We start from the raw sequence: 24,911 nt of genomic DNA, 5'->3' as shown, positions 1-24,911 counted from the left end.
ACGCCCTCTGTCTTCTGTCCTGTTCCTCTTCATCTACTCCAATCGTCCTCTTCACCTCCGCTAATCTGTCCTCCATCCTCCTGGACTCGTCTGTCCTTCCTCCCCTCTTTCTCTCCCTGATCTCTCCCCCCTCAGATATCCATCAGGTTGACGTTCACTGAGATGAAGAGGAGGAGCAGGTGTTTCTTCAGACGGGTCCAGGGTGCCTGACTGGACCTGGAACTGGGTCCACCCTCTGAACACCAGATGGAGCCAAATACCCCACCAAGAGGTTTTCCTTTGTGTGCAGGATCCGCAAACATCTCCGGCCTCAGGAGGCTGCACGTCTTCAAGGAAAGCGAATGTTGCAGTGAACTGGCGTCGAGTCCAGTCTTCTGAGCGAACAACACCCAAGACCGAGGATCTGGTCTCCACCATTGCTTTCCTTTCGTCGGTGGAAGACCTTCGTGGAGACCGGCAGGGTCAACGTCCCGTCATGTGTCCGAGCGCTTTCCTTCAGTGATCGGTTCAGATTCCAATGTCGTCTCCTGAAAACGGGAAGTTATTCAGACAATGGTGTTCTCATTAACCTGCACCACGGGGCTTCTGTCCCTCGATCACTCTCTCACGCCATCCCTCCGTCCTTTTATCACTCCATACCTCCATCACTCTATCCCTCCGTCCATCTACTCGTCTGTCACTATCTCTATCAGTCTATCCTTCTATCTACCCTTCTATCCCTCCTTCTCTCAGGTTCCTTCCTTTCATCCATCCATTCACTCACTGCTGCTGGAATCTGCCTGTGCTGCTAGTTTCCATCTTTTCATATTTTCTGAGGTTATCACGGCCGAGCGGTGGTTGGCGCTTCGGCCTCACAGCACGAACAAGCCCGGTAGGACCTGTTAACTCCCTCTACTTTACTTAAATCCTTCTCCTTTACTTCTACTCCTTTTAACTCCTTCTACTTTACATTACATTTCATTACAGTCATTTAGCAGACGCTTTTATTCAAAGCGACTCACAAAAATTGCAATTCAATAACAGAAGGTCCAAAGTACCAGTAGCCGTTATTCAGAAGTCACCACTCTGCCAAACAGCCATCTCAGCAACATATACATACATACATTCATTTCTTTGTTGGTTTTTTTTGTTTTTTTTGGGTGGGGGTTGGCCTTACCACAGTGTTGTCACTGGCAATGCCCAGGTCTCTATGCGGACAACCTTTCACTGGGAGAAAGAGCAGCTCAGTCTCTTCTAGATTGAGCCTCAGGCAATTAGTTGCAATCCAATGTGAGATGTTGGACAGGCAAGCTGTAATTCCGGTTTCTACCTGTGCGTCTGACGGAGGGAAGGACAGGATCCGCTGTGTGTCTTCAGCATGGCAGTGGTAGGAGAAGCCATCTGAGCGAATGACAGAACCGAGCGATGTCGCATACAGGTAGAAGAGGAGAGGACCTAAAACCGAACCTTGTAGAACACCGGTAGACAGTCTGCGTGGTTCAGACACGGCCACCGGCCATCTCACCTGGTAGGAGCCACCTGTCCGCTAGGAGCCAACAGGGAGAGTGCAGATCCTGGGACGCCCAGACCCTTGAGGGTGGACACAAGGATCTGGTGGTTGACCGTGTCAAAAGTAGGTTCTCTACTTTTTTTAACTCCCTCCACCTTACGTAACTCCCTCTACTTTACTTCCTCGAATTAACTTAACTCACTTCACTTTACTTTACTACCTCTATCTTACTAAACATTCTCTACTTTACTTAATTCCCTCTACTTTACTTGACTCCCCCTACTTTACTTAACTCCCTCTACTTTACTTAACTACTTTAACTTTACTTAACTGTTTTAACTTTACTTAACTGCGTTAACTTTACTTAACTACTTTAACTTTACTTATCTCCCTGTACTTTACTCTCTCTGCTTTACATAACTCCATCTACTTTACTTAACTACCTCTACCTTACTAAATCTTCTCTACTTTACTTCATTACATCAACTTTACAAACTCTACATTACTCAACTACCTCTACTTTTACATTACATTACATTACATTGCATTTGGCAGACGCTTTTATCCAAAGCGACTTACAATAGAGGACATAGGGACTGCAAATAACACTTGCAAATACACAATGCACAGGAAATATACAGAACAGTAAGCTGGGGTTAGTGAGTCTTTTTTGTTTTTTTTTTTTTACAAAGACGTACACACACACACACACACACACACACACACACACACAGCCACACACACTGCATAGCCTAACTTGGTGCCTAACCTGATCTGGGGCATCAGCGCAGTAAAAAGTCCTGAAAGAGAACAGTTTTTACCTGTTTCTTGAAGGTTGAGAGAGATGATGCTAGTCTTGTTGCTTCTGGAAGTTTGTTCCACCACTGAGGTACTAGAACTGAGAACAGTTTTGCCTGAGATGGCTTAGAGCGAGCAGAAGGTACTGCTCGTAGGTTTGTATTAGAGGAACGCAGCTCTCTGCCGGGAACATAAGGTCTTATCATTTCGTTCAGATATGCTGGACCTGTTCCTGAGGTGGTTTTGAAGGCCAGGGTCAGGGCCTTGTGCTTGATCCTGGCAGCTACTGGTAGCCGGTGCAACTGGATGAACAGAGGTGTAACATGAGCCCTTTTGGGTTGAGTGAATACCAACCGTGCTGCAGCATTCTGTACCATCTGCAATGGTTTTATTGCACAAGCAGGTCGTCCAGCTCGGAGGGAATTGCAGTAGTCCAGGCTGGAGATGACCATGGCCTGAACCAATAGCTGTGCCGGCTCTTGGGTCAGGTAGGGTCTGATTTAGTACCTCTACCTTTCTTAATTACTTTACTTAACTACCTGTACTTTACTACCTCTTCTTCATTATCGGCCTCTATTTTATGTCAATACATCTACCTCTACTCCCCCTCTGTGGGACAATCAAAGGTGCATCCAACTCTTCGGTCGTATCTACTCTCTCCTTCTCTGTCCTTCCAACCCTCCACATGTGCAGACAAACAGAGGAAGAAGACGCAGAAGACGAGTCTCCCCGGCCCGCGGTGACACAGTAAACCTGCATTTCCTACCAAACAAAGTCAACAATAAACTCTTTCAATCTGTCTATCCCTCCATCATTCCGTCTGTCTGATCTACTCATATCCTTCTATCTATCTTAGTTTCACTCCATCACTCCTTCCGTCACTATCACTTTCTCTATCCTGTCACTCCATCACTCCATCTACCCATCATTCGTCCGCAACGATGGAGAAAAGGATGGATGGACGGACAGATGGAAATAAATCCCATCCACTCATCAGTTTGACGAGCGTCCCCTCCGGTAAAGATCCTCTCGCCTCATTGGTCGATTCCCTTCCGCTCTGCTGGAAGGCTCGTCCTGTGATTGGAGCAGATGGACTGATTGGTTAACGAGACCCTGGCGTTTAACGAACCAGGGTCTGAGCGTCCCCCACAGACATGCAGTCTCTCATGGTTTTCTGGATGTTGAATTTTTAATGTTTTGATTTTTTTATACTGTGTTTATCTCCTGCGAAGGATTCCCTCTCTGCGGGGAAGCGATCACGGATGAACTGTGAGCAGATGTCTGCCGTCCGCCGGCGCCGGGGGAGCATTTAGGGGTTCAGCGTCTGGACCAACAACAGCTGGACACACCGGGAGGAGCCGGGAATCCAACCAGGAGAGTTCGGTTCCAGGCGCTATCGCTCCGCCTCCTGAGCCGGTTGTGATTTTCTTCAGAGGCAAAGGACGCCGGATCACCTTGCCCAATAATTATTGATCACTCATAATAGATAGATCAATAGATAATAGATAAATAATCACAGATCACATTTGTGGACCCAGTCTTCTCTTGGCTGTGTTTTGGAGACCTGTGTCCCCCAGACGTTTGACCTCACCTTCTGCTTGTGATTACATTTCTTACAATGGCTGGCTAGGAGGAACTAGTTAAGCCATCAGGTTTGAGTCAGTAACCATGGTAACCCTGTGGAACCCGTTCACTGCAGTAAACTGACCAGATCTGACAAAACTAGACTGAAGAAGCAAAGTCCAGTTAGAACCAGGATGACCCTCCTCAGACCCGGACCCTCGCCGGTTAGGCCTCTGCATTGCCATAGTAACCGCCGATGGCAGCACAGGCTGTCCAATCCTCGGTTTCCATGGTGACAAAACAACTGCATGGAGGGGGGGGGGGGGGGGGGGGGGCTTGATGGGTGTGTTTATGTTGTCATAACAACTGGAGCTCATTCACCAGCTTCCACCCCACAAAATGTCCTTTCGCAGCACTGATCCGTGTGGTTTGGTCCGGCAGAGCCGAGGGCGGGAACACGTCAGCGTGCACGACGGAGCTTAATAGAAGAAAATAGAAGGCTGGAGAACATCTCGCTGTTTTTGTTGTCAGAACGGGACAATTTCACCCCTCAGTGACACCCTGAGCGTGTGTGTGTGTGTGTGTGTGTGTGTGTGTGCGCTTGAGCACTGCGCTTCTCAGCCTCTGCACTGTTGACATGGAAACCCTTTGGCTCGTCCGTCACACACCTGCAGGCACCTGGTCTTCTCAGTGGACCTCCACGGCCACGTCCAGCATCCCTGGAAGCCTGACCATCTGCAGCCCCTCAAACACTCTGAAGGAGTCCAGCTACGACCTCCGAGTCAGGGTTACTGTTAGTTAGGGTTAGGGTTCCGGCTACAGCCAGTTAGGGCCGGTCGGGTTGGTTAAGGTTTGTTTGGGTTGGTGTTCAAGTGACAGGCAGAGATTCACAGGTTCAAGTGGTGTGAGAGGCTGAACGGTGGACGTCCAGCCGTCACCCTTCAACCAGTCAACCAGTCAACCCGCCCATCGGTCTGGTGTTTTCAGCACTGATGTCAACACCGAAATGTTTGTAGGGACATAAAAGGTAAAGAGTTTAGTTCCACCTGAGAAGATCGAGCTGCATCAGGCCGGGACCTTCAACTGTCTCCTTGTCTGCATTTGAAGACGTGAAAGAAATAGTTTCTAGTCTATTCTTCTCATGTAGAAAGGCGTTCAGTGAGGAGAGGCGCCCCCCACACGCACACACGCACACACGCACACACGCACACACACACACGCACACACACGCACCGAGTGGCTGTGATCGTGGAGAAGCTGCTCTCGGTCTCCGGTGTTCTTCAAACGGCGGCCGTCTCCTCTCCGCCGCGGTCCGTCCTGCGGTCCGGGCGTGCGTGCGTGCGTGCGCGTTTCTGTGTGTGTGTGTGTGTGTGTGTGTGTGTGTGTGTGTGTGTGTGAACGCGCGCGCATCCTGTCACGGCGCTGTTGCGTGTCGCTGGCGTGTGTGCACGACGGAGCGGGAGGACGCACGGAGCTCCGGCGGACGGACGGACGGACTTCCAGGCTCGCGCGAGGATCGGCGGGACGCGCGTTTCACGCATCGGCAGGTGACGAGCAGGTCGGTGTTCACTCGAAGTTTGGGTCGACCAGTGACGAGTAGGTCATTTAAACTAGTAGTTTGGGTGGATGAGTGGTGAGCGTGTCCGTTGGAGCAGTGATGCGCGGGTCTGAAGTTAACTAGTAGTTCGAGTGGAGGGCTGACCAGCAGTCAGTGGTTAACCAGTATTGTGGGTGGAGGAGTGACAAGCTGGTTAGTATTAACTAGAATTTAGAGCGGAGAGGTGATGAGCAGGCCATTCTTAACTAGTAGTTATGGTGGACTAGCAACAAGCGGATTGGTGGTTAACTAGTACCATGGGTGGAGGGGTGATCCATGGGTCGGTGGTTAACTCCTAGTTCAGGTGGGTATATTAACAAGCAGGTTGGTGGTTAACTAGTACTATGGGTGGAGGGGTGATGCATGGCTCAGTGGTTAACTCCTAGTTCAGGTGGGTTTATTAACAAGCAGGTTGGTCGTTCACGAGTACTATGGGTGGAGGGGTGATGCATGGGTCAGTGGTTAACTCCTAGTTCAGGTGGGTTTATTAACAAGCAGGTTGGTGGTTAACTAGTACTATGGGTGGAGGGGTGATGCATGGGTCAGTTGTTAACTCCGAGTTCAGGTGGGTTTATTAACAAGCAAGTTGGTCGTTCACTAGTACTATGGGTGGAGGGGTGATGCGTGGGTCAGTGGTTAACTCCTAGTCCAGATGGGTTTATCAACAAGAGAGTTGGTCGTTAACTAGTACTATGGGTGGAGGAGTGACGAGCTGGGCGGTGCCAACTGGTAGTTTAGGTGTATTGGTGTGGTCTGGTTGACAGAACATGTTGTGGAACGCGGCTGGAGAAGATCAGTCCATTCACAGTAGGTTGTCCATGTCTGAGGTCTGCATGGTGTTGGAACCACAAAGCAGGACGGCACCAAGTTCTACCACGTTCTACCAAGTTCTAACTGTACCTCATGATATCTAGTATTAACAACACATTCTCCCAGGTTCTATGTGTCTTCATGATAGTCAGTATGAACCTCAGGGGTCGACCCAGTGCTTCCTGAGCAAATGCAGAAGGTTGTGAAAAATCAAACATGTGAATCGAACCTTGGAATCTCATAAGGGACGGGTGGAGCCCGGGTTAACAACGATGACCTACATGGTACCAGTAAAAACTGGGCTACTGTGGGTCGAAGAAGAAGAGGAGGAAGGAGTGTTTGGAAGCAGAGAGAGAAGAGGAAAGGAAAGAGTCTGGGACTGAGAGGAGGGACTCTGAATATTGGAACTATGAAAGGAAAAGGTAGAGAGTTGGTGGACATGATGCAGAGAAGGAAGGTGGATAAACTGTGTGTCCAGGAGACCAGGTGGAAAGGTAGTAAGGCTAGAAGCTTAGGAGCAGCTTTAAGTTGTACTATTATGGTACTGACAAGGAGAGACATGGAGTAGGAGTTATCTTGAAGGAGGAGTTTGTTAGGAACGTCCTAGAGGTGAAAAGAATGTCAGATAGACTTATGAGTCTGAAACTGGAAATTGAAGGTGTGATGCTCAGTGTTGTTAGTGGCTATGCGCCACAGGTGGGATGTGAATCTGAAGAGAAGGAGAAGTTCTGGAATGAGTTGGATGAAGTGATGCAGAATATTCCCAGAAATGAGAGAGTGGTCATTGGTGCAGACTTCAGTGGACATGTAGGTGAAGACAATAGAGGGGATGAAGAAGTGATGGGCAGATTTGGTATCCAGGATAGGAATGCAGAGGGACAGATGGTGGTAGATTTTGCAAAAAGGATGGAAATGGCTGTAGTGAACACCTTTTTCCAGAAAAAACAGGAACATAGGGTAACTTATAAGAGCAGAGGTAGGAGCACCCAGGTAGACTACATCTTGTATAGACGAGGTAACCTGAAAGAGATCAGTGACTGCAAAGTAGTTGTAGGTGAGAGTGTAGCCAGACAGCATAGGATGCTGGTTTGTAGGATGACTCTGGTGACAAGGAAGATGAAGAGGACAAAGGGAGAGCAGAGGAGGCGCGGCAGTCGGCGATATCTACTGTCAACACTACATCATTAGATGTAATATAATCGCCCACGTTCCACCTGCATTTCATTCCACCTTCATGAACACCACCTTCTGACTCTGGTCATTGGACATTAGTTTGAGTTCGCTAGAAATGGAAGCATCTGATTGGTTGCAGTCGTTCTGGCGATCTTCGGGTTGGATTGGCTCATCTTGGTCCACCACAGCAGCAACGTTAGTGTCGGATTGGAGCAGAAGAGGCTGAAGGGATCGAGATGAACAAAAAAAGAATCAAGATGAACTTTAAGATCCAACAACTGAAAGTCCAGCGCCGGTGGTCAGGGCTGAAAACCTTCTCCAGATTCGACCGAGTGGTTGACGGGCTTCTGGCTTTGTGTTCTAGTTGTTCTCCTGCCTGGGATCTCTCAATGTTTTCTCCATGTTCTCCTGCCCGGGTTCTCCTGCTGTGGAGAGCAGGGATTGGCTCAGGCCTCTCCGACCCAGGAAGAGCAGGAAAAGACCTTTTGGAGAACATGGGAACCAGTCAGCGTCGACGACGAAAGAACACAAACCAGTAGAATAAACAATGTGAACAGACAACACGTTCTCTTACAGACCTTCAGCTTCACGTACCGGTCAGTCCTCTCAGGTGGAGGACGTTTCCTGGCTCAGAAGATCTTCCTATCCTCAGTTCTCCCAAAAGACAAAGTGAATGAATGACACGCCTGCGACATGAACCCGATGGTCCACAGCCAGAAGAATGGTGAACATTTTAAGCCTCTCCTGTTTTTTAGCCGTGCAGGAACAAACCCCAGCAGAGGTCTGGTCAACAAGGACAACGCTGAAACCTGATCTCCTCACCTCCTGTCAGACAGACAGATGAGTCTCTTTGTGGCTTCAGCAGCAGCAGCATCGCTTTCACTGCCATCCTTGTCCGAAGACATACTTTCTTAGGCCATTTTAGAGTTTAATCAAACACCAGCTCTCCCAATCACCTCCACCGATGTTGCATTGATCAAAGTTGAAACAACAAGAACATGGTTGTGTGGATCTCCTGAAGATGTCGCTGCCTGAGGAAAGCTGGCAAAGAAAAAGCAGGTCTTAAAATGAAGGTCAATAACATTCCATCTACTTCTGCAGCCAGAGCCTTCGGCCAATCAGAGCCGGTCCTCTGGCGTTCTGCGACCTTCGGCAAACCGACCGATCAGCTCGTCTCAAACCTCAGGCTTTTCTTTCTTCTCCGTTCCATCATTCTACTCAGACGTTTTAATGAACCGCTCCTTGATTTGAGACCTTAGGGTTCAGTACCGTGTCTTCAGGTCCAGAACAGAAGATCATCTGAGGAGGCCTCAGGTTTGCAGCTGCAGTGCATGATAGGAACACGCCTGCGGCTCGTATTGTTGGAGATCCAGCTCGTTCATCTACTCTTCCTCCAACTCAGGATGTGATGTCATCATGATGCTGCCGGTCCAAAGCTTGAAGGCTCGCCAGCCTGTCGGCATGGTAACCACCGGTACCCCATGGTTCGGCATCGGCGAGCCCGCCCCCTCCGTGCTGTGGTTGGCCAGCTGGTCCGGGGCTTCGTACCAGGCGGCCCCGCCCCCCTTCATCTACGCCCCCTCTTTGTGGACACCTGAACACACACACCTGATGCAGGTGATACACACACACACCTGATGCAGGTGATACACACACACACACCTCACAATTAAAAAGTGACTGCAGTGAAGCTCAGTGAAAGTCAGTATCTCATGGCACAGTCATGAAGCTCCATGTGAACACCAGTCAAATGACCTTCAGTCAGGTGAATTAGCTCAGGTCAGGTCCAGAGTCTAGAGTCCAGAGTCCAGAGTCTAGAGTCCAGAGACTAGAGTCCAGAGTCCAGAATCTAGAAGAGTCTAGAGTCCAGAGTCTAGAAGAGTCTAGAGCCCAGAGTCTAGAAGAGTCTAGAGCCCAGAGTGTAGAAGAGTCTAGAGTCTAGAAGAGTCTAGAGTTCAGAGTCTAGAAGAGTCCAGTGTCTAGAAGAGTCCAGAGTCTAGAACAGTCTAGAGTCCAGAGGTCAGAGTCTAGAGTCCAGAGTCTAGAAGAGTCTAGAGTCCAGAGTCTGGAAGAGTCTAGAGTCCAGAGTCCGGAGTCTAGAAGAGTCTAGAGTCCAGAGTTCAGAGTCCAGAGTCCAGAGTCCAGGTCTAAACATGTTCCCCATAAGGTTGTATCCTGAGAAAAGCTCCAGTGTTGTGTGGTTTCAGTGGGATCAGCCTGCCGTGGAGCTGCTTCCTGTCCTCCCTCTCTTCTATCACTCTTCTCATCTTTGTCCACTCCCTGAGGTACCGCACACACGGACACACAACACACACAACACACACAGAGTATCATGCTAACATGCTAAAATGCTCCCATGCTTCCAGCTGGCCGAAATGTGGATTTCCCCTGAAGACGTCACTGTTTTCCAGAGACGAGAAAAGGCCTACTTTCCAGCCAATCACGGCGTCCCGAGGCCGGGAGGCCACACCCCTCAGACCTGTCTGCTGTGGTGTCCCACGCGCATGACAGGTCAGAAGATGGAGGCGGGTGATTGGTTGAGGGTTAGATGGAAGCGGGGGATAGATGTGACTCACCTCCTCGGGTCAAAGGTCTCCGATGAGATGAAGTGTCTGAGGATCAGATGCTGGAGAAACACTGGAGTTTGAGGAATGAGGAGTATTTTTAAATCGCCAACGAAGATATGAGCACGCACCCAGCCATCGGCACGTAGAAGCTTCTTCTTAAAGCTCTTATCTTTGGAGGTCCTTTACCAGGTTTGAATAGACCTCCTGAAGAGACAGGTGACAGAAGCTGCAGTTTGAAATGAAGTACATCTACGTGAAGGTGAAGGGATGAAGCACACACCTCCCTGGGCAGTTAGCCATCATGCTAAAACTAGAAGCATCCATGCCAACCAAGGATCATCTGAAGGTCACCTGAAAGAAAGCTAAGCTCACCTGAGGATCAGAGCCTGTTGATGACTCGTCCCTTTGTGTCCAGGTCACATGACAACTGACATTCAGAGGACAAGAGAGAGCCAGCCAAAGATCTCCTCACCGTCTTCACCTCCTCGCCACCGGCGCTCTACACCTCCGCTTGTCCTCTCTGCTGGTCCTTCAGGTAGGACCAAGTAATCACATTACTTTTCCAAACCGAGTAACCCCCTGGTTGCTGCATGAGGATACTGTTTTCTTTATTCATGAACTGATGTTTGCTGACGTTGATGATGTTGGCGCATGTGTGTGTGTGTGTGTGTGTGTGTGTGTGTGTGTGTGTGAGTGGTTTCCTGATCAGTCTTAGTAATTATTGATCAGCTCCTAATCACGTCCACAGGTAGGGATGACACACCTGTCAGATAATCAATAAGGGTGATCACTTAACCTGATACAGTGAAGACTCACAGCTCCATTCACACACATACACACACACACACACACACACACACACGCAGAACGTAAGGTGGCTGATGTTTGCGGTGAATAAGTGAAGAGGATGATGAATAAATGAGGAGATGAAGTTTTAAATGTTTAAACATCAGCTCCGGATGAAAACATGAACATTAAAGTTTCACGCAGCTTCCTGTCACATGACCTGTCACATGACCTGTAAGCCCCCCCCCACTTCCTAGTCATGAATTATCCTGACCGACTTTCCCCTTTTAGATAAAATAGCAGTCTCTCTCTCTCTCTCTCTCTCTCTCTCTCTCTCTCTCTCACACACACACACACACACACACACACACACACACACACACACACACACACACACACACACGCACACACACAATGTTCCCTCAGAGTTTTCATAATTTAAGATGGGAAGTTTGAGGTAAAATGCAGACACAGTTCATCTTCTTCATCTTAATGATCTCGCTGCTTCATCAGCTGTTCTTCTCAAGGGGACCCTGTGTGTGTGTGTACGTGTATGTGCACATGTCAATGCGTGTGTGTGTGTGTGTGTGTGTGTGTGTGTCTCTGTGTGAGTAAAGCGACGAGCTGCTCCTCGGCGAGCAGGACGTGATGGTCTCTGGCTGTTTCTGAATAACCTGCTGCTGCAGGCAGATGAGAACCAGAGGGTGGAGACCAAACAGGAACATAAAGCAGGACCTGGTGGAGAAGCTGAACGTCAGCCAGGTTCACAGCAGAGCAATGAGACAAGCGGAGAGGGAGGAGGAGGAAAGAGGAAGTCAGAAAATTAGATCGAGAGACTTCAAACGAAATGTAAGCTACCTACTGGGAGAAGCTGCTTTGTCTGAACCACATACACACACACACACACACACACACACACACACGCACACATACGGACACGCACGCGCACACAGGCACACATATTCACACATGCGTACACACACACAGAGTTAATCTCCATTCAAATGCAGATGAACCTTCCTTATTTATCCGCTGAGGAAGAGTGAGGGATTTAAAGAAAAGGGAGAGAGAATGCTCCGTTGTCACGGTAACGGTGTGACTTTCAGTCTCAAGGTGTCAGAAGACCACCTGAGAAGAAGATTCAGAGCCCTCAGGCCCCGCACTTCCACCTGGTGGAATTTGGAAAAACAGCACAACAGCGAGTGGAGATCCGACAGGACCGGTGATCTTTGAGGATGAAAAGGGGTTTCCATGGTGACAGCGAGGTCCTTCACGTTCCTCCCGCGGGACAAAGAGGAGTGCCGTCTTCTCCTGGAGGAAATGACTCGACTGAAGTGACCCCTGGTGGTACTCGTAGTCTCTCAGCTCCATGTCAACAGGGGGCGCCGAAGGAGAGCAGAACCACACAGGATACTTACAGACGAAAAAACATGTCTCTGTTGACCAGTGGGTTAGTTGCAAGTTAGGAGAAGCCATCTTTGTAGTCCAGCAGTCTTATGTGATAGTATATCAATCCGCAGGTGCTGCTAAGTGGGACCGGGGGGCGTGGCCAATCGTTGTCACCAATCAGCGGCTCCGAGGGGCGGGGCTTAAGCCGCCGGCCATGCACAGGCTTTGCTCTCCCGCCCGGGTGGGAGAAGGACCGACGGACGCCGTCTCGCTCTCCTGCCTTCCAGTGCAGGTGAGTCTGTCTCTGGTCAGAAGGTCCCAGATCAGCGAGGTCTGATCTTTGAAGGATCCGCTCATGTTAGCCTTAGTTCATCTGCGATTGTTGGCCCCGTTAGCCTCGAACATTAGCATCGTTAGCACGTTAGCATCATGAGACTCAAATGGTAGCATTGCCGAGCTAAGACAAACCTCTCCAGTTCACTCAGAGTAAAGGTAGGGATTAAGTCCAGGATCAGGATCAGGATTAAGATCCAGGTCAGAATCAGGATCAGGGACAGGGGCAGAAATAGGATCAGGATCAGGATATAGGTCAAGGTCAGGGTCAGGATCAGGATCGAGATCGAGATCAAGTTCAGGATTAGGATCAGGATCAGGGTCAGGATCGAGATCAAGGTGAGGATTAGTATCAGGGTCAGAATCAGATTCAAGATCAGGATCAGGATCAAGGTCAGAATCAGGATCAGGGTCAGGGGCAGAACTAGGATCAGGATATAGGTCAAGGTCAGGATCAGGGTCAGGATCGAGATCAAGTTAAGGATTAGGATCAGGATCAGGGTCAGGATCGAGATCAAGGTGTGGATTAGTATCAGGGTCATAATCTGATTCAAGATCAGGATCAGGATTAGTGTGCACTCGCCTCTGACCTCCAAGCTCCTTGTCCTCTCTTTTTGGTTCAGAATGTTCGAAGCCACCTGAGGGAGGCGGGGTCGGAACAGGAGTCCATCGGAAGCCTCCTGGACCTGGACCTTCTGCTTGTGGTCCAACTCTTGACTCTAGACTAAAATGTTATGAGATGTCCGTTCAGAAATTAACACTCCGTTTCCTGTTTGTCCTCAGGGAAGGAGACAAGATCTTCCTGCTTTGGTCCCGTCTCCCTTCTCTTCAGGGTTCACTTTCCTGAGTAAGACCCTCCTCTGATCAATATACTGCCAATTATCGCTGATCACCCATCATATCTTCTGCTCTCGTCCTGTGGAACCGGTATTTGCCTGATTCTGTTCCTTGTCTTTGACGTGAAGGTCCAACCGAGTTCGCCCTCGTGAATACCCAGGTGTTTCCTGCTTCCTCTCATGAAAGCCTCAGGAATAATATATGTGTGTGTGTGTGTGTGTGTGTCAGAGCGCAGGGGTTTGTCTGCAGGTCAGATCTCTTGGCTGCTGCGGACGAGGTCGGCAGATAAAAACCATCAGGTGAGTTTCTACCTAAGTTAGTATCAGCGCTTTAGCATTCCTCACTTAGATCATGGATATGATTTGACTTCCTGCTTTTACCTGCGGGTTTTTTTTGTGCGCGCGTGTGTGTGTGTGTGTGTGTGTGTGTGTGTGTGTGTGTCACAGTGTGTGTCTTCAGACAAGCCGGAGGGCGAAGGTGAAAAAGCAAGGAAAGATAAACGTCCTGTCGCCTCCACTCCCGTCCCTGGGTCACCATGGTAACGCTGTTTCCTCACACACTTTGCCGTTTCCTCTCATCGGAAACGTTTTTCGACTAATGCTGAGCTGGGAGGGTGCTGTTACCGTGACAACCGTCTGCAGCTGCAAACCAACTACCAGCACAGCAAAGGGTTGTGTGTGTGTGTGTGTTTGTGTGTGTGTGTGTGCGTGTGTGTGAGTGTGTGTGGCTCACAGCTGCTTTGTTGTTGTCTGTATCGATTTGCGTCATTTTGATGGAGTCCTTTTCTGTGAATCTGAAATCCTAAAAACCCTCAGAGGACGAAAACAATTGGGTGTGTCTGAAACTAAAACACTGCCATGAGGAGGATGTGATCCAAACACAACCAGGAGACGGGAGTTTGACAGACACACACACGTGTCGGCTGTGCGGCGCTGGTATCAGCCAGCAGTCGATCCGTCGAGCCACAACGTCCTCCACAAGACTTGAGATGTTGCTGTTTCCAAGGCGTCCACAGGGGGAGGTGATGGAGGCAGGTGGCTCACCTCTAATCGTGTGTGTGTGTGTGTGTGTGTGTGTGTGTGTGTGTGTGTTCAGGTGTGTGGTCTGGACGGCAGACGACCGGGTGTTCTTCTTCAATCCCACAATGCACTTGTCGGTCTGGGAGAAACCAGGGGATCTGATTGGCCGAGACATCAGCCACATCATTGGGGACCCGCCTCATAAGAGAAAGAAGATCACACCTGGTTGGTCATTTCACCTGTCGGTCATCTTCCAGGCTCCGCCCCTTCACGCACTCGCCGACCCCACCTCTCATGCGCCACGATCTCGTTAATGTGCGGCTACCTTCCGACAGACTGTCACTCATCTGGTCTCCATGGTAACAGCGAGGGCAGCGAACATCGCCGCAGGCTGAAGAGGACCAGGTGTGTGTGAGGTGGTCAGTCAGGTGCGCTGTGATTGGTCAAAGCTGACGTGACGCTCTACCGCAGGATCGATGAGTCTGACGTCCCGCTGGCCGACATGAAACTCCTCCCGCTGGAGCGCCGCATCTCAGACTTCACGGAGATGATGCTGGAGAGAGGGGTAACACACACACACACACACACACACACACACTGCGTGGCCTGTCATGTGACCTGCGTGTGTCTCAGGTGTCAGCGTTCTCCAGCTGGGAGAAGGAGCTTCACAAGATGGTGTTCGACCCTCGTTACCTTCTTCTGACGTCCATCCAGAGGAAGCAGGTTTGTTACAAAACGGATCCATGAGTCCATCCTTGGAGATGTTCCGTCTGTCCTCCCTCCTCCTCAGAGCTTCTGCCCTTGTGGCGTCAGGCTAACATCTGCTAGCCGAGGCGGGAGGGCGGGAGGGCGTGATGTCCGACTGAAGGCAGGCTGTCATTGGTCTGCCCGTCTGTCTGCCTGTAGGTCTATGACCGGTTTGTGAAGAGCAGGATGAAGGACGAGCTCAAGGAGAAGAAGAACAAGCTCCTGCGAGCTCGAGATGGTTTCAAGCAGCTGCTGGAGGAGGCCAGGCTCAGCAGCAGGTCAGCAGATCTCTGGTCTTTCATCTCCAAACCGCTGTCCTGTCAGATCTTCCATGGCCAGGGAGGTGATTCTACCGTTCATCTCGGCAGGACCTCCTTCAAGGAGTTCTGTGTGCGTTACCATGGCGACTGGCGCTTCACTGCCCTCTCCGGGAAGAAGGATCAGCAAGTCCTCTTCAACCATCACGTGACTTCCTTAAGGAGACGAGACGGCAGAGCGAAACTGCGGAAGTTCAGATGAGAAGATCCATCCCGGATCTTCAGACGAGATGAAGGTTCTTGACGTGGACCTCCGGTGTCGTCACGGCAACGGGCTAGGATGGGATGGGCCTCACCAGAGTGTTGTAAATAAACATTTTTTAAAGCCGCCCTATCACTTAGCCCCGCCCCCTGAGCTGTGATTGGACAGTCCTCACGTCCTGACATCTGACTGGCTGTGTCTGGTCCTCTCTGTCTCCACGCTGACATCTCATTGGTTCTCACAAAGTCATTTATGATATTTTTACCGCCTCCTCCACCGTCCCATCATGGATTACAGTCCAGGGGGCGGAGCCTCCTTCAAGAAGCTCCGCCCCCTTCACTCACAAAAACAAAGCTACTTATTGCATTTTATAAGATCTTCCTCATAATTCCATCTGTCAGAAAGCTCTGACAGGAAAGTGTTTTCCACAAATGACCTGTCGGCTGGGTGTGTTTGTCCTAATCGTTCTGATGGAGGTGACGCTCGGCTGTTATCTTCCTCGTCTGTATGCGTGTGCGCACACACACACACTCAAAAACATAAAAACACACACACTGCGAAACCCAATATACAAACACAAACATGGGGACACACACGCACACAGTATGTCACTGGTTTGTCCAAATAAAGGTGTGTTACTGTCAGTGTTGGAGTGTGTGTAAAACCTTCCTCTCGCAGCTCAACGTCGCCCCCTAGTGGCCGCCGAGGTGACCCTCCTGACATCAGATGAAGTGTGAGGTCAGATCTGTCAGATCTGAGACCTCTAGACCTGGAGCTTGGCCTCCAGAGGCTGGGTGTCTTCCTCCAGCAGTGACGGGCTCAGACCTCCCTCATCCACGTCTTCTTCATCACCGGCCGATCCATCTGTGACTTCTGACCCGAAGCCGTCCTCACCTTCGCAGCTGCTCCTCTACCTGAGGAGGACAGCTGAGTTTGGACAATAACCTCGTGGTCAGGACTCAGAAGGACGCCACTTCCTGGAAGCGCCTGGCCCTTCGGAACTAAGATGGCCGACGATCGCGATTCAAGCCGACGTGACCTCGTCACCCCCGGCATGTTCTCACAACCTTCTCTGAAGATCCTGTAACACTGGAGAACAAGCGCTCTCCGTGGGTTCTCCAAAGGTTCACTGAAAACACTCTCGTCAGGACTTTTAAAGGTTAAAACGGTCACGTGACCGCGGTACAAAGACATCTCACACGGTTGGTCTTCACAGTTTAATCATGCTCAACACGTCACAATGGAGATTTACATTCATCACAGGAGCAGCAAAGGAGAACCGTCGACATGGTGACAGCACCATCACCATGGTAACAGCCCTGTATACACATCGGCTCCGGGTTTCTATGACGATGACGACAACATCAACAACGGTTCAGCCTGCAGACAGCGCGGACTTTTCCTCTTGGAGAGGTGTTGTTGCCATAGTGACAGCACAGCGGCTGGGATGTGGTACGGCTGAACGGATCAGATTCATTGGTTGATAGAAAAACTGTAAAAAATACAAAATGATTCCACTGAAGTCTTTGAGTCGAGGAGCTGACGGACATCTACTGCAGTGACATCACACTCTACACCGATTACATCACGGGGGGGGGGGGGGGGGCTGCCGGGGAACACCGGGAGTCACATGATGAGGACGACCAATCAGAGCAGGTGACATGGAAACAGGAAGGAACCGCTTTTTCCAACGGGGAAAGGATTTCTGGTCTTCGGGTGAAGGGACGACTGAACGGTACAGATGAGTACTAACTAACTTCTACTAACTATCACTACCAAAAGCTCTGCCTGTATCTCATGAGACGAGTTACTTCAGATTGTTCAGAGTACTTGGAATCAAAATACTACAGTGGTACTCTGCAGTCCTTCCCGAAACACTGATGTGGTTCAACCGAGGACTAATTGCACTGGAACTGGTTACCGGTTGTCCGTGTGGTTGACTAGTAGTCCGAATACTGTAAACGCAGGGTCACGGTCCTCTCGAGTTCCAGGAACATTACGGGCTCTTGGTACAACATGACAACATTGTTTTTTTTGGGTTGTTTTTTTTTCCCATGTTACAAAAGCATGCTAGTCTACGAGCTATGTGAAAAGGTTCCCTTTGGAACTCTGTTTGAGAACCTTCTAACGTTCTCTGACCTTTCAAAGATTCTAAAGAGCCGTCAGTGGATGGGTTTTTCTGTTTTTCATTTACTATTTCCATGAATTGTGTGTGTGTGGGTGTGTGTGTGTGTGTGTGTGTGTGTGCGCGCGCGCGCGTGTGTGTGTGTGTTTGGAGGTGGCGACCTGACAAAACTGAATGTGTAAAAAAAAAACTACACCATATATGAAGTATGACCTCTTAGCCACGCTACCATGGCTAACATGCTAACATGCTACAGAGCAGAGACAGTTACAGTTACATCAGGGAGCCTGTTTGTTGGTAAAGAGAAAAAGATTCTTTGTTCTAAAAGAGAACAAGGTTCTTCGTCCTAGAAAGTTACGTCTTCTTGGTTTTGAAGGAGAAAAAGGCTCTTTGTTTTGATAGACAGGAGGATATTTTGTTTTGAAAGAACAATGTTCTTTCTTCTAAAAGAGGACAAGATTCATTGTTTTGATGGAGACCATGGTTATTTGCTCTAAAAGAGAACATTGTCTTTGCCTTGAAGAAGAACAAGGTTCTCGGTTTTGAAGGAGAAGGTTCTCGGTGTTGGAGAAAAAGGTTCTCTGTTTTGAAGGAGAAGAAGGTTCTCGGTGTTGGAGAACAAGGTTCTCGGTTTTGAAGAAGAACAAGGTTCTTGGGTTTGAGGGAGAACAAGGTTCTCAGTTTTGAAGAAGAACAAGGTTCTCGGTTTTGAAGAAGAACAAGGTTCTTGGGTTTGAGGGAGAACAAGGTTTTTTGTTTGAAAAGAGAACAAGGTTCTTTATCTTGATGGAGAACACGGTTCTTCGTTATGGACAGAAACAAGGTTCATTGTTTTGATGGAGACCATGGTTATTTGTTCTTAAAGAGAACATTGTCTTTGCCTTGAAGAAGAACAAGGTTCTTGGTTTTGAAGGAGAACAAGGTTCTTGGTTTTGAAGGAGAACAAGGTTCTTGGTTTTCAAGGAGAATAAGGTATGTTGATGTTGAAATTCAGACCCGATCATCAAGCTGTAGGTGGTTCATGTAGAAACGATCAGGATCATCAGACCATGTGAAGAGTGGTTGACTCCACAGACGTTGGAGTCCGTGCTCGGAGAATTCACTGTGATCGTTGTAGCACCATAAGTTGGGGTTTCAGAACAGCAGAAGAAAAGGCTTTGTGGACAAATTCAAAGTTAGTGTAACTTTACCAGGAGTAGTAGTACTAGTACCAGAACTACCACTTGCACTAATGTTACTTCTGCTCAAAGTAACAATTAAATCTTCATTTCATGACAGAGACGTGATGTTGGATCGTCCACCAGGAGGCGCCACAATCCTCTGAGCAGAGCGGCGAGGAATATGGTCGTCAATCTGAGCACCTGCAGAGAAGAAGAAGAAGAAGAAGAAGAAGAAGAAGAAGAAGAAGAAGAAGAAGAAGAAGAAGAAGAAGAAGAAGAAGAAGAAGAAGAAGAAGAAGGTCACATGGTGCAGGAGTCCCTGACCCTCAAAGGACCAATCAGGGATGGCCTACCTGCCAGGGTGAATCCTGATTGGTGGAGGTTTCGGGGACCAGTCTGGGCTTTGGGGCAGGTTGGCCCCCTTGTGGTTGGAGTGGGCGGGACTGACTTAGTCATACTGATGACATCGTGGACTGGACCATCATAGTTTCCACGGGGGACGCCCCGGTTCTCCGCCATCTGGAACAATGGGACAGGAAATCGGATCGTCAAAACGTCGTCTGGCCTTTTTGGGGCGGAGCTACAATTTGTCCCTGACGGCAGGAACAGTGGGGGCCATGAAGATCTCCAGTCATGCGATCATAAGGGAGGTCAGCAAGCCTGGCCTTCTGGCCCTGGGCTCTGGGGGCATCTCGGCCACCATACCTCCTGGTCACAGCTTCATGTGTTCGCCATGTTACCCGATCACCACGTCACCTGGTCACCGCCAGCTCACCTTGCTCCGAGCTCGGATCCTGCGGTAAGCCGGGTCCGAAAAGGCCTTCCTGGGGACGAAGCGTCCGGCCCCCGCCGTGGCGTTGAGTTTGCCGTCCTCCAGGACGACTCGACCTCCGCTGATGACCACAGACGCCGCACCTCGCAATTCCAAGCCCTCCAGCACGTTCACCTCCAATGTCTGTGTAGGATCGATGCCGATTATTGGTGATTAATACGGGAGCTCCAGCTGAGCCGTCGGTTCTTCTTACCAGATTGTGACTTTTTGCAGAAACGGTTTTTGTCTCTTTGGGGTTCCAGACGACAATGTCAGCATCAGAGCCAACGGCGATCCGACCTGAAGTTCAGAACAGAGACTTGTACTAGGTTCTCCTGAGGCGTAAGAAGAATCACTAGTCAGAGTTGACAATTCTTCTACTCTGCTTGCGGTGGGGTCTCTACCTTTACGGGGGTAAATGTTGAAGAGTTTGGCGGCGTTGGTGCTCGTCACAGCAACAAATTCATTCTCATCCATCTTCCCGGAGCACTGCAATCAAGAGGTGCATGGTGAAGAAGCATCCAGGAAAACATTGAAGAGAAGCATCTCTTAGGACGGAGAGGCTTCTCCAGGTCAAAGATCAGCTGGCTTACCACAGCCCTGTCCCAGATGACAGACATCCTCTCCTCAATGCCATTGGTTCCCTCTGGAATCAGGGTGAAGTCATCCTTGCCCAGAGCCTTCTGGGCCGTGGAGAAGCTGGCCTGAGCACTGGATGCCACCTGGAGGTCACCACTGGAAAAACATTACGACGTCACCCGATTGCGCGGGGCAGACGGGCGGAGCTACGCTAAACCAGATCACCAGAGTCGTGCTACCTTTGCCAACATGCATGCCAACCACGCTAGAATACACTAACCATGCCAGCAAGGAGGTCAGGTACTGCGGGGTGGAGGGGTCGGGGTTCAGCGGAGGACTCATGACCAAGGCGGCAGCGGTGGCCCAGTCTTTGGACCAATAGTTAGAGCCGTCTATTGCCAGGCTCACAGTGATTGGTTCTCCGTAGACCACTGCCCCTGAGGACAGACAGGAAAATATCTGAACAAAGACCTGGAATCCAACGCACTTCACATGGGGATGGACCTCAGTGTGTGAGCGGAGCGAGGGCTAGCAAGTCCTACAGAAGGTCTGCACACGCATGGGCAACTGAGGACCAACCAGAGTGCTTCAAAGAGACAGTCAGCAAAGGAAGGTGGTAGAACATGGAGATAGGCCTTGAGTGGACCATCAGGTTGTGACAAACCACAAGGATCTGGTTCAGCTAGACCAAGAATGAGATTCTAAGGGGTCTCAGAGGTCAGTGGACACCCTCAGAGCTTCTTTGATCACAGCTTGTCTTTGAGGACAATCCACTTGGGGCACCCCCCAAGTCTTGAGGGGGTGTCGAAGAAGCTCGGAGATGCAGAGTCATCTCTTGGCTCCTTCTAGCGTTTTGTTGTTCTTGGCCAAGATCAAATGTTGACATCTTTGAGCAGTTGAGGGTCTCTGGAGCTCTGTTGGCGTCAACTGACCTTGACCTCTGATATCCTTTTCTAATGAGTCAGGGTCCATCTCAGGTCAGAGAGTGACCTCCAGACACCTGAGGTCTGGAGGTCCCGAGATCGTGCCCCGGTAACTGAAGCAGGGTCAGAAAGGAACATGAACTCCCACTCATGGCTTGATCTGAGATCCTCGAGGAAATGAAGGAGAGACCATCATCACCACCATGAGCACCGGGTTCCCCGGGCCTTCTCCAGTGTCTGAGAGGTGAAGGTATTCCAAGGGGTCTGAACCATCAATGACGTCACCTTTCTTCCTGGCCTTGGCGATGACATCGGCAGCAGACTTGCTCATCACCTTGGTAACGTACAGCGGGCAGTTGGCCTGCTTGGCGATGGTGACGGCTCGAAACACGGCCTCCGTCTCCACCTGAAACACAACCACAGCGGTCTGACGCACCGTCACCACGGTAACCAACATCAACCGCCCTGCCTCGGCCAGTCGGACCAGATCCCCCAATCAGTTCCTAACCCTCGCCGTGACAACGCCCCGAAAGAGGGCAGGCTGTGGTCCGGCGGCGACCCCTGTCGGACGTTGGCTCTCTGGCAAAGGTTCAGGGTCACCTGATCACGAGTCTATCATCTATACGGCTCTTTGGATCGGTAGTCCAGATCCTGCTGGTTCTGACGGACAGCAGCAGGAAGGTTGCAGATGAAAGTTCAAGCGTAACTTCAGATTGGGGAAACATGATGAGAGACTTTTGAGAACCTTCACCGATTTGACCTTAAAGGTACGATTGATTCAGGAGCATTGTGATAGGCTGATCCTGCAGGGGAACAGGAAGTAGTTTGGCTTCCTGGTGAACCCACGACCCCGAGCCCACTTGGACCCATCGTGCGAGGCCTTACCTCCTCAGGGTGGGACAGGACGTGGCCTTCAGGTCCGGTGATGCCCAGATGCAGGAGCTGCTTCTGCTCCTGAAGGAGGAGAAGGTAGGCGTCCAAACAAAACACACTTTAAATACCGCGATCTATACTGCTTCTCCTGACGATGGTTTCAGGCAAATTAAGATTACAATTATACTCAGTACGATACATCGCACTCCATCTTCCACCGTTATACTCCATATTACGTGGTAGTACGCCATAGGATACTTTTGTACTCCATCCCCTTGTGTTGTGTGAGGACAAACATCTGATCCCCGTTCTTCCCCTGACTGTGTTTGTGTGCGTGCGTGTGCGTGCGCATGTGCACGTGCAGGACCACTAGGTGAGAGTGTTACCTCGTCAACGATGTCTCCGTTTTCGGCGTGAACCAGAGCGATGGCACCGAGATCCCGCAGGACCCCGAACGCCTCGTAGAGCTTCGGCCAGACAGACGCGCATTAATGGCAACGAGGGTTTGGATGGACACGTGATGGATGGATGATGGATGGGTAGATGTATGGAAGTGTTGATTGGTAGATGTATAGATGGATCCTCACCTGGGAGTCGGAGCTCTGGTAGCGATCTTTGTAGCCCATGAAGAAGAGGAAGGAGTTGACGCCTGTGGAGAAGTTATCAGGTTACCAGCCGGTCACAGAGGGACCTTCAGGTGGGGTCTCCTGGGGCGCGACCCACCTCGGTCCTTCACCAGTGCCTCCAGCTCCTCCTGCAGGCCGTCGTGCCACCTGGTGATGTCCAGGTGCGGCGAGAAGTCGCAGCACGCCGCCCGGTCCGCGGCGTCCTTCCACTGCTCGAAGGCGGCCAGGAGGCCGGTCCCGGGCTCGGCCAGCACGTGGTCCACTGCCGAGGCCAGGCGGCGTTAGAGAAGGCCGGGGCCACGGACGTGCTGACACGCTGACCCAAAGACACACACACACACACACACAGACACGCGGAGGGATGCACGGACACGCTGACGCGCGCGCGCGCACGCACGCACGCACGCACGCACGCACGCACACACGCACACACGCACACACGCACACACACACACACACACACACACACACACACACACACACACACACACACGGCCAACGGCGGGAAGAGGCTGACCCACGGTGGTGGTTCCTCCCGCCAGTGCCGCCAGCGTCCCCTGGAAGAAGCCGTCGGCCGGGTTCAGGCCCTGCTGGGCGGCGTGCAGGTTGGTATTGGCGTCGACGCCTCCGGGCACGACCAGCTGTCCGTAGGCGTCCACCGTGCGCACGCCGGCGGGCACCAGCAGGTTCTCACCGATCTGCCTGCAAGGAGACGGGCCCGCGGCTCAAGGACCGGGACCGGGAGCGGGACCGGGAGCGGCGGCGGCGGCGCAGAGCGTCCGTACCTGATGGTTCCGTCCTCCACGTAGACGTCGGCGTAGAAGGACTGGTCATCGTTGACCACCTTCCCTCCCTTGACCAGCAGCCGGTCGCCCTGGAAACACAGCGGGAGGAGACGCTCAACATCCGCCGCCTCCATCACCGACGTCACGTGGTGTGGCGGCGGCGGCGGCGCTGCGCGGCGCGTCTTCCTCCGCCGGCGCGCCGCGCTTTTGTTTCCTCCGTTCAATGTGGGCCGGATGACGCGCGCACACGCACGGGTTCCGCCCCGGTCCTCCCCTCCACCCCCGGCCCGGTGTCCGGCGGGCGGGGCCTCGGCATCCCGCCGCCGCGGCCCGGCTCCCGCTCCCGCTCCCCCGGTTCGGCCGCGCTCCGACTCACCGCTTGTCTGCCGCTGCTCTTCTTCGACATCCCGATCGCCTCCGATCACCTCCGATCGATCCCTGCTCGGCGAATTGATCTGCGCACGGACGCGCCGCTATTGTTTCCCGGTCGGCGGTGACGTGACCGAGCGCGCGCACCGGCCACTTCCGCCGCGACCTTTCAAAATAAGAGACCGTCGCGTGACCGCCTCGACGGGCCCGCACGCAGCCGAAGGCGTGACGTCATCGGCAGCCGCGTCGGTTTCCGGTCGTGAGGAAGATGAGGCTGCGGGCTTTTACCGTGAATGCCGAGGCGGACCGGCTTCCGGTTCCCGGGATGACCGGAAGTGAGGCTATTTGTTTCAGAGATTCCACCCAAAGTAGTCTAGCCACACACACACACACACACACACACACACACACACACACACACACACACACACACACACACACACACACACACACACACACACACACACACACACACACACACACACACACACACACACACACACACACACACACACACTCTCTCCATCATGCTCTCTCTCCTGCACTCACTCACACACAGGTGTGAGTGAAGGTGAAGACTATGACCTCCTGTGGTCAGTGGAGATGTTCTTCCTCCAGACCTCCTCCTCCTCCCAGAGAACAGAGTCCTACCTCCTTCTTGCCAAAGTTCTCCCGGTGGAGACCTGAGGTGAACGCCGCCGTCGGCCCGGCTCCGCCCACGTAGCCTTCGGAGGGCGAGCGAGCCGCCCGCCGCCGCCGCGTTTGAGGGCTGAAGGAGTGGAAGTTGAGGGTTTTGTTCTCGAAGGCTCCCTCCACGCTGCAGAACATCCCTCCGAACTTCATGCGGGGCCTCGGGGAGTCCGAGCCCAGCCTGGACAGCAGCGACGCCCCGTCATCGTCGTCCCGGAGGGAGCCGCCAGAAGACATCCTGCCGCCGCCGCGCCTGGACCAGCACTGAGGGAGGACGGCTCCGGGCGGAGGAGGAGGTGGAGGAGGAAAGGAGGTCACCGACCCCGAACAGACAGGACGTGAA

At 51.5% G+C, this 24,911-nt stretch overlaps 2 protein-coding genes across 3 annotated transcripts; one reads left to right on the top strand and one right to left on the bottom strand.

The window, feature by feature from the left end:
• Positions 1-5,103: 5,103 nt before the first annotated feature.
• On the top strand, positions 5,104-16,271 carry tcerg1l (transcription elongation regulator 1 like). 2 transcript variants are annotated; one of them, XM_086139778.1, is made up of 16 exons: positions 5,104-5,408; positions 8,833-9,047; positions 9,638-9,715; positions 9,797-9,941; positions 10,413-10,532; positions 12,304-12,464; positions 13,129-13,209; positions 13,289-13,352; positions 13,571-13,641; positions 13,789-13,880; positions 14,438-14,586; positions 14,697-14,766; positions 14,833-14,926; positions 14,995-15,084; positions 15,268-15,386; positions 15,477-16,271. In XM_086139778.1, exons 2-16 carry the CDS (start codon positions 8,847-8,849, stop codon positions 15,625-15,627), a joined length of 1,686 nt encoding a protein of 561 aa, XP_085995904.1. In that variant the 5' UTR covers positions 5,104-5,408; positions 8,833-8,846; the 3' UTR covers positions 15,628-16,271. The 2 variants fall into 2 exon arrangements, with proteins under 2 accessions (XP_085995904.1, XP_085995906.1); XM_086139780.1 differs by lacking the exon at positions 8,833-9,047.
• A 558-nt stretch (positions 16,272-16,829) lies between these two features.
• Positions 16,830-24,053, bottom strand: dpysl4 (dihydropyrimidinase like 4). Its single transcript, XM_086139498.1, has 15 exons — positions 23,886-24,053; positions 23,510-23,598; positions 23,242-23,426; positions 22,822-22,986; positions 22,686-22,747; positions 22,485-22,565; positions 22,111-22,179; positions 21,511-21,631; positions 20,583-20,739; positions 20,317-20,458; positions 20,128-20,212; positions 19,938-20,023; positions 19,688-19,867; positions 19,266-19,431; positions 16,830-19,113 (listed from the first exon to the last, which is right to left on the bottom strand). The coding sequence occupies exons 1-15, from the start codon at positions 23,913-23,915 to the stop codon at positions 19,022-19,024; spliced, it is 1,710 nt and encodes a 569-aa protein (XP_085995624.1). The 5' UTR covers positions 23,916-24,053; the 3' UTR covers positions 16,830-19,021.
• Between the last annotated feature and the right edge of the window lie 858 nt (positions 24,054-24,911).

Source organism: Fistularia commersonii, chromosome 32 (assembly GCF_037954325.1).
Source record: "Fistularia commersonii isolate RoL2024-O1a breed Wild chromosome 32, RoL_Fcom_v1.0, whole genome shotgun sequence".
NCBI lineage: Eukaryota > Metazoa > Chordata > Actinopteri > Syngnathiformes > Fistulariidae > Fistularia > Fistularia commersonii.
Note: the sequence above shows the minus strand (reverse complement) of the source record. Positions and strands in the feature narration are given on the sequence as shown.